The 19,722-nt window shown below is 36.4% G+C and overlaps 1 protein-coding gene across 2 annotated transcripts in view; it reads right to left on the reverse strand.

Annotated features, from left to right (window-relative positions):
* The window catches only part of PGAP1 (post-GPI attachment to proteins inositol deacylase 1), a 94,834-nt gene that overhangs the window by 43,993 nt on the left and 31,119 nt on the right, over positions 1–19,722 (reverse strand). For both annotated transcript variants that reach the window (XM_073218490.1, XM_073218489.1), the window contains exons 7-10: positions 13,475–13,541; positions 10,082–10,187; positions 9,370–9,425; positions 8,057–8,140 (exon numbers count right to left, since the gene is read on the reverse strand). In XM_073218490.1, the coding sequence (XP_073074591.1) occupies positions 8,057–8,140; positions 9,370–9,425; positions 10,082–10,187; positions 13,475–13,541 (313 nt within the window). The remainder of the gene's footprint in view (positions 1–8,056; positions 8,141–9,369; positions 9,426–10,081; positions 10,188–13,474; positions 13,542–19,722) is intronic.

Here is a 19,722-nt window from a genome sequence, read left to right on the forward strand (position 1 = left end):
TGTTATATACACTGTCTGGAGATTCTTTTCTTCTCTCCCTTCTTATTCCTCCTCCTCCATTCTTCATATGTTGTGTTTTGTTCTGTCCTCTTTTAGGAGTACTCCCATCTAGAGCAGTCCCTGTAGGATGCCCTGTAGAGGTGGTTTGTGGGTAGCAAATTCCCTCAGCTTTTGCTTGTCTGGGAATTGTTTAATCCCGCCATCATATTTAAATGATAGTCGTGCTGGATACAGTATCCTTGGTTCAAAGCCCTTCTGTTTCATTGCATTAAGTATATCATGCCATTCTCTTCTGGCCTGTAGGGTTTCTGTCGAGAAGTCTGATGTTAGCCTGATGGGTTTTCCTTTATAGGTGACCTTTTTCTCTCTAGCTGCCTTTAAAACTCTTCCCTTGTCCTTGATCCTTGCCATTTTAATTACTGTGTGTCTTGGTGTTGTCCTCCTTGGATCCTTTCTGTTGGGGGTTCTGTGTAATTCCATGGTCTGTTCGATTATTTCCTCCCCCAGTTTGGGGAAGTTTTCAGCAATTATTTCTTCAAAGAGACTTTCTATCCCTTTTCCTCTTTCTTCTTCTGGTACCCCTATAATACGAATATTATTCCTTTTGGCTTGGTCACATAGTTCTCTTAGTGTTGTTTCATTCCTGGAGATCCTTTTATCTCTCTCTATGTCAGCTTCTATATGTTCCTGTTCTCTGGTTTCTATTCCTTCAATGGCCTCTTGCATCTTATCCATTCTGCTTATAAATCCTTCCAGGGATTGTTTCACTTCTGTGATCTCCTTCCTGACATCTGTGATCTCCCTCCGGACTTCATCCCATTGCTCTTGCATTTTTCTCTGCATCTCTGTCAGCATGTTCATGATTTTTATTTTGAATTCTTTTTCAGGAGGACTGGTTAAGTCTGTCTCCTTCTCAGGTGTTGTCTCTGCTTTGTCTGCCTGTAGTTTTGCCTTTTCATGGTGATAGAGATAGTTTGCAGAGCTGGTACGAGTGACCGCTGGAAGAACTTCCCTTCTTGTTGGTTTGTGGCCTTCCTGTCCTGGGAGAATAGCGACCTCTAGTGGCTTTTGCTTGTCAGCTGTGCACAGACAGGGCTTCTGCTACCTGCCCATTTGCTATGGAGTTTATCTCCGCTGTTGCTGTGAGCGTGGCCTGGCTGGGGCTGCTCCTCCAAAATGGTGGAGCCCCATTGGAGGGGGAGCGGCTGGGAGGCTACTTATCTCCGTAAGGGGCCTCTGTGCTCCCTGTTGCCCAGGGGGTTAGAGTGCCCAGAGATCCCCAGATTCCCTGCCTCTGGTCTAAGTGTCCTGTCCTGCCCCTTTAAGACTTCCAAAAAGCACTCTCCAAACCAAAACAACATCAGCAACAATGAGAGAGGAAACAGAAAAAAAAAAAAAAAAAAGGAAAAAACGCGATTTTTTTTGTCCTCAGGCACCGGTCCCAGGCACCCGCTCACTGGTCCTGCTGCCCTGCCTCCCTAGCACCGGGGTCCCTGTCCCTTCAAGAGTTCCAAAAAGCACCTGCCAAAAAGAAAAAAAAAAAAAGGGAAAAACACGCGATATTGTTTGTCCTCAGGCGCCGGTCCCAGGCACCCACCCACCGGTCCTGCCGCCCTGCCTCCCTAGCACTGGGGTCTCCGTCCCTCCAAGGCCTCCAAAAAACACTCGCCAAAAAGAAGGTAGAAACGCGCGACCCTCTCCATCCCCAGGTGTCGGTCCCAGGCACCTGCTCACTGGCCCTGCCGCCTTGCCTCCCTGGCACTGGGGTCCCTGTCCCCCTAAGGCCTCCAAAAAGCACTTGCAAAAAAGAAAAAAAAAATGGGAGAAACGCGCGATTTTCTTTGTCCTCAGCCACCAGTCCCAGGCACCCGCCCATCAGTCTTGCTGCCCTGCCTCCCTGGTATTGGGGTCCCCGTCCCTCCAAGGCTTCCAAAAAGCACTCGCCAAAAAGAGAAAAAAAAAAAGGGGAAAAACGCGCGATTTTGTCCATCCTCAGGCGCCGGTCTCAGGCACCTACCCACCGGTCCCGCAGGGAAAAACGCGCGATATTCTTTGTCCTCAGGCGCCGGTCCCAGGCACCCGCTCACCGGTCCAGCCGCCCTGCCTCCCTAGCTCTGGGGTCCCTGTCCCTTTAAGGCTTCCAAAAAGCACTCGCCAAAAAAAAAAACCGCTCCGGTCTCTTTCCTCCCGCCGGGAGCCGGGTGGAGGGGCGCTCGGGTCCCGCCGGGCTGGGGCTTGTATCTTACCCCCTTCGCAAGGCGCTGGGTTCTTGCAGGTGTGGATGTGGTCTGGATGTTGTCCTGTGTCCTCTGGTCTCTATTTTAGGAAGAGTTTTCTGTTATATTTTCATAGATCTATGTGTTTTTGGGAGGAGATTTCCACTGCTCTACTCACGCCGCCATCCTGGCTCCGCCTTGAAATCACGAATATTCTTAATGGCATCCAGAATGGTGAATCTTTTCCAGAAGGTTTTCACTCTACTTTGCCCATTTCCATGAGAGGAACTACTATCTCTAGCAGTTATAGCCTTACAAAATGTATTTCTTCAATAATAAGACTTACGAGTTGAAATTAGTCCTTGATCGCTGAGCTGCAGAATAGATGTTGTGTTAGCAGGTATGAAAACAACATTAATCTCATTGTGTATCTCTATCAGAGCTCTTGAGTGATCTGGTGCATTATCAAAGAGCAGTAATATTTTGAAAGGAATCTTTTTCTGAGCAGTAAGTTTCAAAAATGGGCTTAATATATTCAGTAAGGTATATATAGATGTGCTGTCATCTAGGCTTTATTATTCCATATTTAGAACACAGGCAGAGTAGATTTAGCATGATTCTTAAGGAAGGGCCCTAGGATTTTCAGAATGGTGAGTGAGTACTGCCTTAAACTTAAAGTCATCCATTGCATTAGCTCCTAACAAGAGAGTCAGCCTGACCTTGAACTTTGAAGCCAGTCATTGACTTATCCTCTCTAACTATGAAAGTCCTAGATGGCATCCTCTCCTAGTAAAAAGTTTTTTTCATCTACACTGAAAATCTGTCATTTAGTGTAGCCACCTTCATTAATTGTCTGAGCTAGATCTTCTGGATAACTTGCTGCAGCTTCTACACCAGCACTTAATGCCTCACCTTGTGTTTTTAATGTTATCGAGATGGCTTTCCTTAAAATTTCCAACTTTCCTTCTGCAACTTCCTCACCTCTCTCACCCTTCACAGAATTAAAGAGAGTTAGGGTCTTGCTCTGGATTATGGTTTTGGCTTACGGAATGTTGTGGCTAACCAATCTAGACCACTAAAACTTTCTCAGTATCAACAATAAGAATACACACAATATGTATCAATTACGTTCACCATCTTATAGGAGAGCAGTTCATGAAGCCCCAAAACAATTACAGTAACAACATAAAAAAATCACTAATCACAGATCACCATAATAAGTATCATCAAAATAATGGAAAAGTTTGAAATATTGCAAGAACTACCAAAACATGACACAGAGACACATACACAAATGCTTTTAGAAAAATGGTGCTAATAGACTTGCTCAACACAGGGTTGCCACAAACCTTCAATTTGTAAAAATCACATTATCTATGAAGTGCAATAAAACTAGGTATGCCTATACTCTAATTAGGTATTTACTTATTAAGTAAACTACATTTTAACAAAAGTAGAATAATGAACTACAGGTGGACTTTCATACAAATAGAAAAAATATTCAGAGGCAAGTAACTGAAAATAACAATCGACAATTAATACATGATCAAGGAGGCAAGAATACAAATGGGAAAAAGAGTCTTTTCAATAAATGATGCTGAGAAAACGATGTTGGGACAGCTACATGCAAGAGAATGAAAGTGGATCACTGTCTTATGCCATTCACAAAAATAAATTTAAAGAGGATTGAAGACCTAAACATAAAACCTGAAACCACAAAACCCCTAGAAGAAAACATAGGCAGTAAATTCCTGAACATCACCATTTGCAATTCTTTTCTGGATAAGTCTCCCAAAGCAAGGGAAACAAAAGCAAAAATAAACAAGTGAGACTACATCAAACTAAAAAGCTTCTGCATGGCAAAGGAAACCATCAACAAAGTGAAAAGGCAACCTACTGCATGAAAGAATATATTTGCAAATATCTGATTAGAGACTAATATGCAAAATACATTAAGAATTCATATAACTCAACACTAAAAAAACAAATAATCTGAATAAAAAATGGGCAGTGCACCTGTCTATTCAGATAGATATTTTTCCAAAGAAAACAAACAGATAGCCAACAGATACATGAAAAGATGCTCAACATCACTAATCATTGGGGAAATGCAAATCAAAACCACAATGAAATCTCACACCAGAGTGCCTAACATCAACAAGATAAGAAGTAACAAGTGTTGGCAAGATGTAGAGAAAATGGAACATCTGTGCCTTGCTGGTGGAATTGCAAATTGGTGCAGCCTTTATGGAAAGTAGTATGGAGGTTTCTCAAAAAACTACAAATAGAAATGCCATATGACCCAGCAAATTCCACCCGTAGAAAATCAAATCACTAATCTGAAAAGATACATGAACTCCTATGTTTACAGAAGCATTATTTACAATAGCCAAAAGATGAACAATCTCAATGTCCTTTGACAGAAAATAGACACAAAAGATGTAGTACATGTATACACAGTGGAATATTACTCAGCCATAAAAAAGAATGAAATCTTGCCATTTGCAACAACATGGCTGGACCTAGCAGGTAGTTACGCTAAGTGAAATAAGTCAGACAGAGAAAGATAAAATGCCATATGATCTCACTTTTATGTAGAATCCAAAAAACAAATGAAAAAAACTAAAATAGACTCTTAAACAGAGAACAGGTTACCATAGGGGAAGGTGAGGAAATAGGTGAATGAGGTGAAGAAAAAAAAGTAAGAATGTTTGATATCTTGATTTGGGCAATAGTTACATGAGTGTATACACATATCAAAATTCATTAAGCAGTACACTAAGATTATGCTTTTATTATATGTACCTCAATATTACAAAAAAATTTTTTTAATCTAAGTATGACTTTTTAGTTTACCATTTGAGTTCTCATTTCATTACCAGGCAGATAACTTCTATGCCACTAAGAATGTGTTTTGATTGATGCACAATTCCAAGGGCTTAGGACTGAAGCTAGTCGTTACTTTTTCAGCACAGCATAAGAATACTACAGAGGTGGGAATGATATTTTAAATTTATGTATTTAGCTTCAGTCATATAGGAGCTGTATGAGCTAAGATTTTTACTTCAACTTTTAAGGAAGAAGAAGAGCAATGTTCCAAGATATGATGATCCAACTACTGAAATCCTACCAGAGCATAAGACAATGAGAAACTACATAAATAGCTCAGATAGTTACATAAATTTTTCCTTAAGATACAAATAGGGCAATGAATAAAATCAATCCTTTTATTGAACTATATTTATAAAATCTACTCTAGGGCCAAGGTATTATGCTAAGCCCTCAAAGAAAATGATGAATCAAGCATAGTCTCTAGCCTCATGGAGCTCAAATAAAATCTTAAGAAATCTTTTAAGAATATGAAAACGAAGCTGAAAAGAAACAAAAAACGTTGTGATATATCTCTGCTCTCCACTGCTGGCAAAATACTTATGTGACTTCTGTATCAGTTACCTGTGCTTCTCAGAAAAATAACATGGCATTATAAAGCAAGGTAACATTATAAAGCACAGTTACCTGTGCTTCTCAGAAAAATAACATGGCATTATAAAACAAGCTGGCAAATGCTCAAGATCCAAACCACTTTTGAAATGGGTTTTTGTAGTTACTAAGGGAACCCATCTTCAAAGATAGCTCTTATGAATATTACCAATATTGCACACTACTTACACTTTAGTGTACGGAGAATTCTGACTCATTCATGAACAGATTGAATACAGTATTATTCAAGCCTACCCTAAAACACCATGTTGATATAACCTAAAAGTATCAAAAGAACAATTTTAAATCATCTAGTAAATATTCTTAACTAGTTACAAAAATAGTACTGTAAATCTTAGAAAAAGTCACTCAGAAATTGTTGACTAATGTCTGAAGTACACAGAAAAGAAAAAGCTACTTGATCATAAAATTCATAGACCTTAACGAAAACCTATCTACAGTAAAAAATGATACCCTCAATGGCTGCTAATTCATTAGGTAAAAACCTTAGTTAGGAACTTTATAAGGTGTGAGTCATGCTAATATCACCTGAGTCCATTGATAAGTCATTCTGTCACTACAAGTAGAGCAACCAGATACCAAATACTTTCTGAAGTGAATATACAGCTTTACTTGTAAAACATTCTTACCAAAAAAATTAATCTGACTCGAATGAGGATTCTAGATCTAACTACCAGATTGCAGAAAACGTAAAAAACAGAAATACATGTTTAAAGTTATTGTAATACAGTCAAACCCAGAATGTGGGAAATTCTGTAGAAAATAAAACTCCCTTTCTTGAAACAAATGGCATTGGGGAGTAATGGAGGATAGGCTGTTTTATAAAAGAGACTTAAGATCCATGAATCAAATGCAATGTATGTACTTTTTGGACTCTGATTCAAATAAATCCACTTAAAATTTAATTAAACAGAGGAAAACTGAACATGGACTGTATACCATATGATATTAAAGAATCAGTAATTAATTTTGCTGGATGAAATAATGGTTTGGTAATGTGCAAAATTTTTATCTGTTAGAAAAATATATTGATGTTTTTATGGATGAAATGATAAAATGCCTAGAATTTGTTTTAAAAATGTCAGAAAAATATAAATGAAGTAGGAATGGCAGTGCTGATAACCATTAAAGCTGGGTGACAGTTATACGAGAATTCATTATCATATTCTCTCTCTACTGTTACGTTTGAAAAATTCTATTTAAAAAAATTGAAAAGATTTTTTAAAAATTCACATGACCTTATGTTAATTAATACCCATGAGCCTTGATTACTAAAAGGAATCCCCCAATAAGCCAAATAGATAATTTGCACTTTGGCAAGGATTTTTCTCAATATTAATCTTGATGATCTGATTTGGAATTTAGTATTACGGGAGTGAATACTTGAAACCATCATTTTTGGAGCTAGATTCTCTTGGGATAAACTGTCCATCCAGATTTTAGGCTGAGAGATGCTAGTTTCTATATGAGATGCAAAACTCTGATAATCCCACTAAAATTAGTACTAATACCTTGCCCACAATGCCTATCTACCTTTTCTAAGGAGTTTTCTATATATCAAATGGCAGTATCTACCAACTAAGTAATATATTAGACCCTAGCTCTAAAAAATACAAATAAAAGGGAGAAGAGGGAACTTAAAGTATGAAATAGTCAAGTATAAAGTGAAATATATCCTAGAACATGCCAAAAAAAAATCAGAAGAGAGGGAAAAGAATACAAATTGGGAAACAAACTCCTGAAAGCAAGAAATGCTGGCAAATTATTATTATTTAAACATTCCAAATATAAAAAAAGCATGCTATAGCTTTTTTTACAATACCTAGCTTAATAAGTACTCATTGAAAAGAAATATATAAAATCATCACTCTGATACTATAACTCTAGATGACACTGTGACAAAAATACTACACTATTTTAGAGAAGTATTTGCAAACTTTAGTATGGAAGCCAAAAGAAAAAAGGCATTACTTTATAAAATTCCTACAGAATAGCTTTGCTAAATATATTTATTCTTTAAAGTACTAACAGAATTTTAGAATTAAAGGAGTTTTAATTGAATTCCTTCATCCTAAACACACTGAAACTTAGGTAGAAAGACAGGGTGGAAAGAGCTAAAACTAGTGCCAGAGGTACAACTTAACAGTATAATATCAGTAACAGAAACATTTTGATGAATTATTTTCAATAAAAACTCTCTTGCAGACAAATATTTCTCAACTAATTAGATTTCATAATAGTTCATGGCTTAAGATGAGATCTACTAGATATCAGTTGAACTTTAAAAATGAACAATAGTTAGCCTTTTAAATTTATATAAAATATGCCAATTATCTTACCAGCATAGTGCTCTGACAATAGACATGAGTGTAGATTTTTCTATGATTTGCAAGAGGAAATGTGAAATATATCTTATCAGATTCCTAAAAAAAAAAGAGGGAAAATACAATAAAACCATGAGAGTGGAAAACATCACTCAAATAAATATCCAGATAAAGCAATGAGTAATTATTCTATCATTCTTAGATTTGTTGAGACCTAATATTCCAGGAGTGAGAAGACAACACAGATATAAGATAAAGATCAAGTATAAGCCCTGTAGTCCTGAATCTGTCTTGGAAGAATTGATATGAATGCATGTTTTTTTTGTTTGGGTTTGGTTTTGGGGCTTATCATCAAGATAAAATATGTTTCTTGTGCCTAGAAAATGCTAACCCATTGGCCATAAACATCTCTAGTGCCCAAATGATGGTTTTTAGATACCACTTCTCAAATAATAGGAAGAGCTAGCTCCTTAGAGGAAAAAGCTGATTAAATAAAGGTCTAGGGTAGGAAAGGTACAAAATTAGCTGAAGTATCTTCTCTACTGGATAGAGAGGAAACTACCAAAGACAACTGAAGGGCAGCCATATCAACAAGATTCAGGAGCCTAACCTGAAACGGCTTCCACTGGTCAAAGATACGACAATTTTAGTATCAAAGATAGAAAAATTTACTATTTTAGTTTAGACAGAAGGTCACTGCTGTAGGATGTTTGTGAGCCAACTCACTATTCTGAAAACCAGTAAATACATGATTCAAAGATACAGCAATTATCTTTTTTCCTTTTATGATTTGTCTCACTTTTGATAGATGAGATTTTCTTCATTGTGTTCCAGTTAATAAATGAAGGAATAATCAAATTACAGTATCATTTTTGAATCCCCCCTACATGAATTAATGACTAGACAGTCTTCATCAATAGTTGTTAACATCACAAAAAGACAGTCTAGCAAAAACAAAAACAGAAAACATGAATCTGATCAAGCACCTAGATGCCAACTACCAAGTCACAGGAAAGGAGTATGTTGAATGACACTATAGGAATATAATCAGCACAAGACTGTATGAAATTATAGAACAAATGAGTTGTTTTCTCAACAGATAAACTGTAGGAAGTATTAGAGATTAAAAGAGGATCAAAGACATATCAATAAATAACAGTAGGTAGACCCTGTTTGTATCTTGATTTAAATAAACTGAAAAAGAACAAAAAATTGTTTTAATATGTGAAATAACATGTGGTTATCTTTTTTAAGACTCTTGAATTTTTAAAGATAAAAACTAAAATACTTTCAAAGAAAAGGAAAAAATCCATTGGAGGTATACTTACATTGTAAGCCACATAGGTCCATTTGGACACTTTTACTGGAACCCACATAGATGTCCCTAAGGTAAAGGAAATTAATTAGTTTGGCTTGTTTTTTTTGGTTTGTTTTGGTTTTTTTATATATTAAAACAATTTCTTTTATTGAATGCTGGTGAAATATTTATCAATCATAACAGGTTTTGAAAAACAAGTTTTCTGAGTATTGGCTATTTTAAAATAGACAATCTAGTGAGATGTTTTCTATATACCCATCACAAACTAGCAGTGACAGCAAGTAAAACATTTTAAGTCTACTTGGTGTATTTAACTCTAAGGAATATTTATAAAATGAAATAAATATTTCATTTTCCAAACTAAACAGAGTATGACAGAACTTCCCAGCTTGATCCAAAAGAAAACTGAATAGCTGATACTGAGAAACTAAATCAAGAATAATTACAGCATTTATTTTATGTGACTGTCAGAAAAATAGAGATATTTAACTCTTTTTTTCTACTTGTCACATTATTTTCAGGACAAAATTTTTACCAATGTCTTACAAACTGCTTTTCTACTCTTTCCAAGAACCTTGTTAGAAAATCATAAAAATACTAATAAAATATAATAGGATTATACTGCCTCAAGTATCACAGTTTGGAAGACTTTGTCTGCTAATAACAAATTTAAAAAATAATCAAAACTCTACTTAAAACTAAAACATGTTACTACCACCAACCTGTTAAGTCAGAAATTATTGCTGGATTTTCCTCAAAGTGTTTTGCTGGGTGTCTTATAAAGTGGTGATTCAAAACAGACAGTTTCTTCTTGGTATTTTGAGTTATCTAGAAAAGAACAATGATACATTCTGTACCCTTTTATATCTACTGTGATAGTTCAATGAAACTTTGCTTTAAGTAATAATGATAAAAGCCAACATTTACTTACTTAGGAACAGGCACCACTGTAGGTACTTAGCATGTTATTAACTCATTTAATCATCACAAGAACTCTAGGAGATAACAGCCCTTTTATCTGCATTTTAAATATGAAGAAACTAAAGTACAAATAAATTAAGGAACATGCCCAAGGTCACACTCCTATTCTAAGTTTAGCCCAGGATTTAAAGCCAGGCTGTTTGGCTCCAAAGCCCATGCTTTTAATCATTATGCAATAGTTCCTCTCAAGTAAGTTAAGAATAAAACATATAGATATACATAGAATCAGAAGAGAACTTAAAGAGATCCTCTGGTGTAGTGAATCCAATACACTGGTTTGCAAATTCAGACCTCTGCCAATCCCAAAACAAAGAATTCACTGGTCATTTAGAGAAAATATAAATTTGCCAACCGCCTGTCCTTGGAAACTTTCCTTTACTCTGTCCTACTTAACTTTGTGTCAAAATGTATTTTCTTTTTTGAAATAAAAATGAGAGCAGACGATAGAATTTTCCTGTTGTCTGTTTTAAAATATCCTAGCACAATAATGTTGAAAACCTTACATCAGTTGCTCCATTAAAAAAAAAAAAATGCACTTGGGTATAAAATCCATTTAGGATCTACCATTATTCAGTTCTCTGGTTTAAGCACTGAGGCTCTGACAGGTAAATGTTGTTTCTTAACAACATAGTGAGATAACAAAGAAATGAGAGTGAGGACCTAGGTCTACTGAATCTTTTTAATTTCTTAGTAAGTCACTGAGCATTTCCTTGAATATTTCTAACTTACTGCTTGGCAAGACAGTCCATTCCAATTTTAACAGTTCTTATGAGGGGCATGTTCTGCCTATTTAGGGCAAATATCTGACTCCCTGTTCCTTTGATATATTAGGCTGGGGGGCAGCCCTTCAAAAAATTGAGGACTGTTATATTCCTCATCCAACATAAACTTTTCTTCTATAGATTAAACAATTTCAAAAACATGTTTTTCACAGAACTGTTTCAGACTTCACCACCCTGACTGCCCCTCTGGATAAATTCAAGTTTGTTGATGTCCCCCTTTAAATATGATATGCAAATTATAATTCTCTAGATATTGTGTAAGTACAGATAGTAGAATTTCATCTTCATTGATGCAAACTATACTTGAATTAACTCAGCCAAATATGAAATTAGTTATGATTATTTTTAAGGAGCTACATCTGTTTGTAATCAATTAGAAGCTATAGGTCTTTCTACTACAGTTTCAATTAAGTCAGGACTCTCCCACCCTTACTTATACTAGGAATCCATCCACTCACAAGTTTTCTGCTATGACTTTTATGCTGATTAACCATAAAAAATTATTCTCTAATTCTGATTCCTTGGTACCACATGTTTGGGAGTAATTATGCTCAGAGTTAGGGTTTCCATGTATATATATATGTTTGTTTCTCCTCCTGGATTATATGCTTCTTAAAGGTTGGAATCATATCCCAACTTTTATTGTCCAATTTAGTTCATCCATTATACATATAGTGAATTTCTGAAACAGAACTGTTTCATAATATTTTGATTCTTACCAGTATTAGTTAGCAAAAACCTCAATTTTCCCTTAAAATGTGTCTGTAAAATACTTATCATTCAAAACTATAATTTATCAAACATTAGTTTCAGAGTTTTCAGGAGAAAATCATCTTTCAAGATAAAATCCTCATCTTCAGATTAAATGGAAAACAAGATTTGATTTATTAGAATTAGCACAATTTTTAAAGAATACAGCTTTCTGAGACACTCCTGTTCTTAATTGGTTGAAATGGGTTTTTTCCTAAAACTACCAAATATCCTTTCAAATACAAATTGATCTTAAAATGTTAATTAATCTTTTATTATACCTAGTTGCATTCACTCTCTCAAATAAACCATAATGTTTGCCATAGTTAAGAATCACAATTAAACAAGATTGAGAAACTGAAAAATGTTTGTATTCCATGACCAATTCACAGTGCTAAGTCTATGAAGCTGATTTACTTTAATAAATACACTAAATTAAATATGGTATCTTGTGGTTTAAAATGTGGTAAAACACAGCAGTTTGGGTTTCTCTTTTTTATTGTTTCAGGGAAAGCCAAGTATCTGTGCTTCTATCTAATAGTTATGCGCTTTCTAAAGGATTAAAGGGGAAAAAAAATGCAGACATTACCCTAAGAGAGAATGCTACAGGAGGAAGGTTCTCAGATACAATGATAAGGAAACCATTACCTAGAGATCTATTGAGCAAGAATCCACATATACTTGTTTCTCAAATAATCAGAGCTGTCAGGGGAAACAATCCAAAGTACCTAGGCTGCAATACTTTGCCATATTGAAAAAAGTTACATTACACACAGGGAACTTTCTCTCCACAAAGAGAAGCCAGAGCCATAGTTCTCAACACATATGTCAGTGCAACAGTGATGCACTACAAGATGAACTGAGGTGAAAGGATGCTTAAGATGAAAAATGACAGAGTTCCTAATTCATAAAAAAAAATTTAAGTTAATGAATAGAATTGTCTGAATTTTGCTGAAATCCTTGGTGCCCCTTATTATTTATCTGTTTGCAGGCAAGAAAGTGATGAGAGAGAAATATGATGTTCTATAAAAAACACTGTGATTTATAACTGAACAAATTGGAAAATCACTAATTTGGAGAGCTTATATATGAAATCTCATAACAGAAAAGATTCAACTTCTAGAAGTACATAATTCAACTTCTGGTAAGCTTGGGTTATTCAATTAATGTAAATATTTGATCCAATCAGAAAGGTAAAGATGGTGTTTAAAAATTTTTTTTGACAAAAATGTCTAATAAAATAGTTCATTATGTCTACAATGTATTACTAAGAAAAAAATGATAAAATAGCTTTTAAGAAGTATTTCCCTTAAGTTAAAAAAAAGTAGAAAGATGTATATCAAATCTTAAACAGTAAAGAGAAAGAACTGGGGAAAGATTTAAGGTATCCTTTCACTTTTTCATTTTCATGCATTCTATTAATTACTAATAGTAGTCAAAGTATTATCAGATAAAAGATATTTCCATTTTGAAAGCAATTACAGTTGCTATAAAGTGTAGGCTTCTATTTTCATCAAAGTAAAAACAATGTATTATATCCATCACTAGTGTAACAAAAACTTTTTACTTTACTGAAATAATTTTTAGTTTAAAAACACATACTTGTTTCGTATCAGCATCAATAAGATCAAAGAATGCTCGAATAGTAGTCAATTGCAATTGTTTACACCTAAAATATAAAATAAGTTTTAGAATGAAACTGTTAAACAGTATACTTTTGATATAAACATGTATAATTCTACTATTTAATGTAATATTTGAGCTTCCTTTAATGCTATACACTTTAAAAGTATTTAACAAACCATTATTATTAAGCATGTACCTTAAAGTTGAAACATATAAAAAATAAAGCAGGAGGTGGCTCAAGATGGTGGCATGAGTAGGGTGGTAGAAATCTCCTCCCAAAACCATATATGTTTTTGAAAATACAACAAATACAACTATTCCTAAAAGAGAGACCAGAAGATACAGTAAAACAGCCAGGCTACATCTACATCTGTGAGAACTCAGCATATCACGAAAAGGGTAAGACACAAAGCCGTGACCCAGCAGGACTCAAGCCCTCCCCACACCCCCAGCTCACCTGCAGGAGGAAAAGAATCAGAGTAGGGAGGGAGTGGAAGCACAGGACTACTAAATAACCATCCTAGTAATCTGCACCGGGATCACTGACACACAGTGCATGGTGTACTGGATATTAGAGAAACAGAAAAGTAAAGTCCGAGATGGAGACTGCAAGCAGGTCCCCACAGCTGGCTCCCCTGGGAGAAAAGAAAAGCAGGCACTTTTTAAAATTCTTAAAGGGACAAGGGCTTAACAGCTGGACAAAACTGTCCCGGCACACTCAGCCCAGCAGGCTAGGAATCTTAAGGAACTTAAGGCGCCCTAACCCCTGGGAGGTAATGCAGCTACAAAGCCCTGCATGGCGATAAAGCAGCCTGACATTCATTTCCCCCAACCAGTGCTGCAAGCAAACAGGCTAACCCATCACAGCTGTGGAACAGCCAGAGAATAGCCCCACCCAGAGCAACCACACAGTCTTCTCCCAGCTCGGAGGTAACAGGGACAGATCCAGAGGCTGTTGCCGGCGCGCAGCTGCCCAGCACAGACAGAGAAAGCTGGAACAAGGTCCGGAAGGCACAGAGGGGTGCTGTTCTTGCAGGAGAACACCCCCCACAATGCCCTAGGCTATCCTGAGGGCTGCCCTGCCCACGGCAGCTCAGGGGATTAAACCAGAGGCTACCCCCTGCACCCAGTTGATCAGCACAGGTAGAGAAAGCCGGAGAAAGGTCCAGAAGACATGAAGGGGCGCCGTTCTCGCAGAAGAACACAAGTAGTGCATCTGCGACCCCCTGGAGTGCCCTAGGCTATCCCGAGGGAGGGCCCTGCCCATGGCAGCTCAGGAGATTATCCCAGAGACTGCTCCCTATGTGCAGGTAGTGGACACAGGCAGTGGAGAAGGGCAAGGCAACCAGCAAGCAGGAAGGGACTTTGTTCTCCCAGCTGATACACGCACCACCTGCCGGAGACCACTTCTATCACCATGAAAAGGCAGAAGAATCTGGTCTAGTCAAAAATCACTCAGACAACCCCAGAGAGAGGGCCTGGTGAGATAGACATAACCAAAGAATTCAAAATGAAAGTCATAACCAAGCTGATGGAGCAGAGAAATATACAAGAGCTATGGGATGAACTCCAGAGGGAGATGACAGAAATGAAACAATCAACAGAAGGACTTAACAGCAGATGGGACGAGGTGCAAGAGACTGTTAATGGAATAGAAGTCAGAGAACAGGAATACAGAGAAACTGAGGCAGAGGGAGATAAAAGGATCTCTAGGAATGAAAAAATGTGTGACCAATCCAAATGGAACAATATTCACATTATAGGAGTACCAGAAGAAGAAGAGAGAGAAAAACGGATAGAAAGTGTCTTTGAAGAAATAATCAATGAAAACTTCCCCAAGATGGGGAAGGAAATAGCCTCTCAGACCATGGAAGTCCACAGATCTCAAAAACAAGAGAAGCAAGGAGGATAACACCAAGACATATGATGATTAAAAAGGCAAAGATCGTTCTTGGCTTCACTGGATATGGATGGTAATTATAGATTTGCTTTGTTTATGTCACCGTATTCCTATTATGTTAATATGTGTGTGCAAATTAGTTAGTAGTTTAAAACCTATACATACTTAAGGTACTCTACAAGAAGATATGTCAAAGAAATAATCAATCGTCCCATGTTTTCTTCCTTATGCTACCTCTATAGCTTTTCTTCTTCCTTCCTAATTACAACCCTTAAATAGAATTCGTGCCTCATATCGAATTTACCGAGTATCATAATTCCTCCAGGTGGTAAAGATACCTCGAGACAAGTGCTGGGCATAGAACCCACAGGGCATAAATCTGCAAAGAAGTAAAAAGCTAACCTTTTCAAACAATATGGCTTCTCTCTCACTTACCAACTTTACATTTCCCTGTATGGCCCCAGAAGATGACTGGTTAGTCAGAGATGGGTAAGAGTCCTCAAGGGAGGAACAACCTAAGACAGGCACAGTTGCAGGGGGGCCATCAGGTGAGAAATTGGGGATCAACAGAGGTGAGGCTCAGAACCTCATCTCCCCTGCTTTGAGAGAAATCTTCTGCATCCATGGATGTTTTGCTGCCCTTGTCTAGCTTGGATTAATGCTTAGTCAATAGGCACACACCTGATCATCTACATTTGCCCTCTTACAGCACTAAACTATGTTTTCTACCTTTATCTTGCATCTACCTACCACTTCAGCATTTTATTAAAAATAAAAATAATAATAATAATAAAGGGAGAAATGTGGGATCAACATATAAATCAAGTATAAAAATCAAACGAATATTCATATTTGACCTGATTGTTTATAGTTCATAATGCGTGATCAAAACTGAAAGTTTCTGTGATGACTACCCTTGTACTGTTCACCATGTAAGAATTTATTCACTATGTAAGAATTCGTTCACCATGTAAGAACTTGTTCGTTATGCTTCAGAAGATTGGAGAGTGACGAGAATTAGGCTTGAGATGGATTAATGATTGTACATTGAGCATTGACCCCCCTATACTGAATTTTATTGTTGTTAACAACCATTTGATCAATAAATATGAGAGATGCCCTCTCAAAAAAAAAAAAAAAAAGGCAAAGATCGAAGACAAAGACAGAGTATTAAAGGCAGCCACAGAGATAAAAAAGATCACCTGCAAAGGAAAACCCATCAGGCTATCATCAGACTGCTCAACAGAAACCTTACAAGCCAGAAGAGAATGGCATGATGTATTTAATGCAATGAAACAGAAGGGCCTTGAACCAAAATACAGTATCCAGCACGATTATCATTTAAATTTGAAAGAGGGATTAAACAATTCCCAGACAAGCAAACGTTGAGGGAATTTGCCTCTCACAAACCACCTCTACAGGATATTTTTAAGGGACTGCTCTAGATGGAAGCACTCCTAAGGCTAAACATATGTCACCAGAGAAAATAAAATCACACCAAAGAAAATAGAGCAACCAAATACTAACTAAAGGCAAAAAATTAAGTCAACTATTCACATCAGTCAAAGGAAACACAAAAGAGTACAAAATAAAACACCCAACATCTGAAGAATGGAGGAGGAAGAATGAGAAGGGAGAGAAATAAAGAATCATCAGACTGTGTTTATAATAGCATAATAAGAGAGTGAAGTTAGACAGTTAGATAGTAAAGAACCTACCCTTGAACTTTTGGTAACCACAAATCCAAAGCCTGCAATGGCAATAAGTACATATCTATCGATAATCACCCTAAATGTAAATGGACTGAACGAACCAATAAAAAGACACAGAGTAATAGAGTAGACAAAAAAGCAAGACCCATCTATATGCTGCTTACAAGAGACTCACCACAAACCTAAAGACATACACAGACTAAAAGTGAAGGGATGTAAAAATATATTTCATGCAAATAATAGGGAGAAAAAAGCAGGTGTTGCAGTACTTGTATCAGACAAAATAGACTTCAAAACAAAGAAAGTAACAAGAGATAAAGAAGGACATTACATAATAATAAAGGGGTCAGTCCAACAACAGAATATAACCATTATAAATATATATGTCCCCAAAACATGAGCACTGACATATGTGAAACAAATACTAACAAAATTAAAGGAGGAAATACAATGCAATGCATTCATTTTAGGAGACTTCAACACACCACTCACTCCAAAGGACAGATCAACCAGAGAGAAAATAAGTAAGGATACAGAGGCACTGAACAACACATTAGAACAGATGGACCTAACGGACATCTACAGAACTCTACACCTAAAAGCAGCAGGATACACATTCTTCTCAAGTGCACATGGAAAATTTTCCAGAATAGACCACACTCTAGGCCACAAAAAGAGCCTCAGTAAATTCAAAAAGATTGAAATTCTACCAACCAACTTGTCAGATTACAAAGATATAAAACAAGAAATAAATTATACAAAGAAAACAAAAAGGTTCACAAACACATGGAGGCTAAAACAACATGCTCCTAAATAATCAATGGATCAATGACCAAATTAAAACAGAGATCAAGCAATATATGGAGACAAATGACAACAACAGCACAATGCCCCAACTTCTGTGGAACACAGCAAAGGCAGTTCTAAAAGGAAAGTATATAGCAATCTAGGCCTATTTAAATAAGTAAGAACAATCCCAAATGAATAGTCTAAAGTCAGACTTATTGAAACTGGAAAAAGAAGAACAAATGAGGCCCAAAGTCAGCAGAATGAGGGACATAAGAAAGATCAGAGAAGAAATAAATAAAATTGAGAAATATAAAACAATAAAAAAAAATAAGTGAAACCAAGAGCTGGTTCTTTGAGAAAATAAACAAAATAGATAAACCCCTAGCCAGACTTATTAAGAGAAAAAGAGAATCTACACACATAAACAGAATCAGAAATGAGAAAGGAAAAATCATGATGGACCCCACAGAAATATAAACAATTATTAGAGAATAATATGAAAATTTATATGCTAACAAGCTGGACATCCTAGAAGAAATGGACAACTTCCTAGAAAAATACAACCTTCCAACTGTCCAAGGAAGAAACAGAAAATCTAAACAGACCAATTACAAGCAATGAAATTGAACCAGTATTCAAAAAACTACCCAAGAACAAAATTCCTGGTCCAGATGGATTCACCACTGAATTTTATCAGACATATAGAGAAGACATGATACCTATTCTCCTTAAAGTTTTCCAAAAAATAGAAGAGGAGGGAATATTTCCAAACTCATTCTATGAAGACAGCATCACGCTAAATAATACCAAAACCAGGCAAAGACACCAAAAAAAAGAGAAAATTACAGACCAATATTCCTGATAAACACAGATGCAAAAATACTCAACAAAATATTAGCAAACTGAATTCAAAAATACATCAAGAGGATCATACACCATGATCAAGTGTGATTCATCTCAAGGATGCAAGGATGGTACAACATTCGAAAATCCATCAACATCATCCACCACATCAACAAAAAGAAGGACAAAAACCACATGATCATCTCCATAGATGCTGAAAAAGCATTTGACAAAATTCAACCTCCATTCATGATAAACTCTCAACAAAATGGGCATAGAGGGCAAGTACCTGAACATAATAAAAAAGGCCATATATGACAAACCCACAGCCAACATCATACTTAACAGCAAGAAGCTGAAAGCTTTTCACTTAAGATCAGGAACAAGACAGGGATGCCCACTCTCCCCACTGTTATTCAACATAGTACTGGAGGTCCTAGCAAGGGCAATCAGACAAAACAAAGAAATACAAGGCATTCAGATTGGTAAAGAAGAAGTCAAACTGTCACTATTTTCAGGTAACATGATATTGTACATAAAAAACCGTAAAGACTCCACTCTAAAACTACTAGAACTAAAATCTGAATTCTGCAAAGTTACAGGATACAAAATTAATACACAGAAATCTGTTGCTTTCCTATACACTAACGATGAACTAGCAGAAAGAGAAATCAGGAAAACAATTCAATTCACAACTGCATCAAATACCTAGGAATAAACCTAACCAAGGAAGTGAAAGACCTATACCCTGAAAACTATAAGACACTCATAAGAGAAATTGAAGAGGACACTAACAAATGGAAATTCATCCCATGCTCTTGGCTGGGAAGAATTAATACTGTCAAAATGGCCATCCTGGCCAAAGCAATCTACAGATTCAATGCAATCCCTATCAAAATACCAACAGCATTCTTCAATGAACTGGAACAAATAGTTCTAAAATTCATATAGAACCACAAAGGACCCCGAATAGCCAAAGC

Source organism: Manis javanica, chromosome 12 (assembly GCF_040802235.1).
Source record: "Manis javanica isolate MJ-LG chromosome 12, MJ_LKY, whole genome shotgun sequence".
Lineage (NCBI taxonomy): Eukaryota > Metazoa > Chordata > Mammalia > Pholidota > Manidae > Manis > Manis javanica.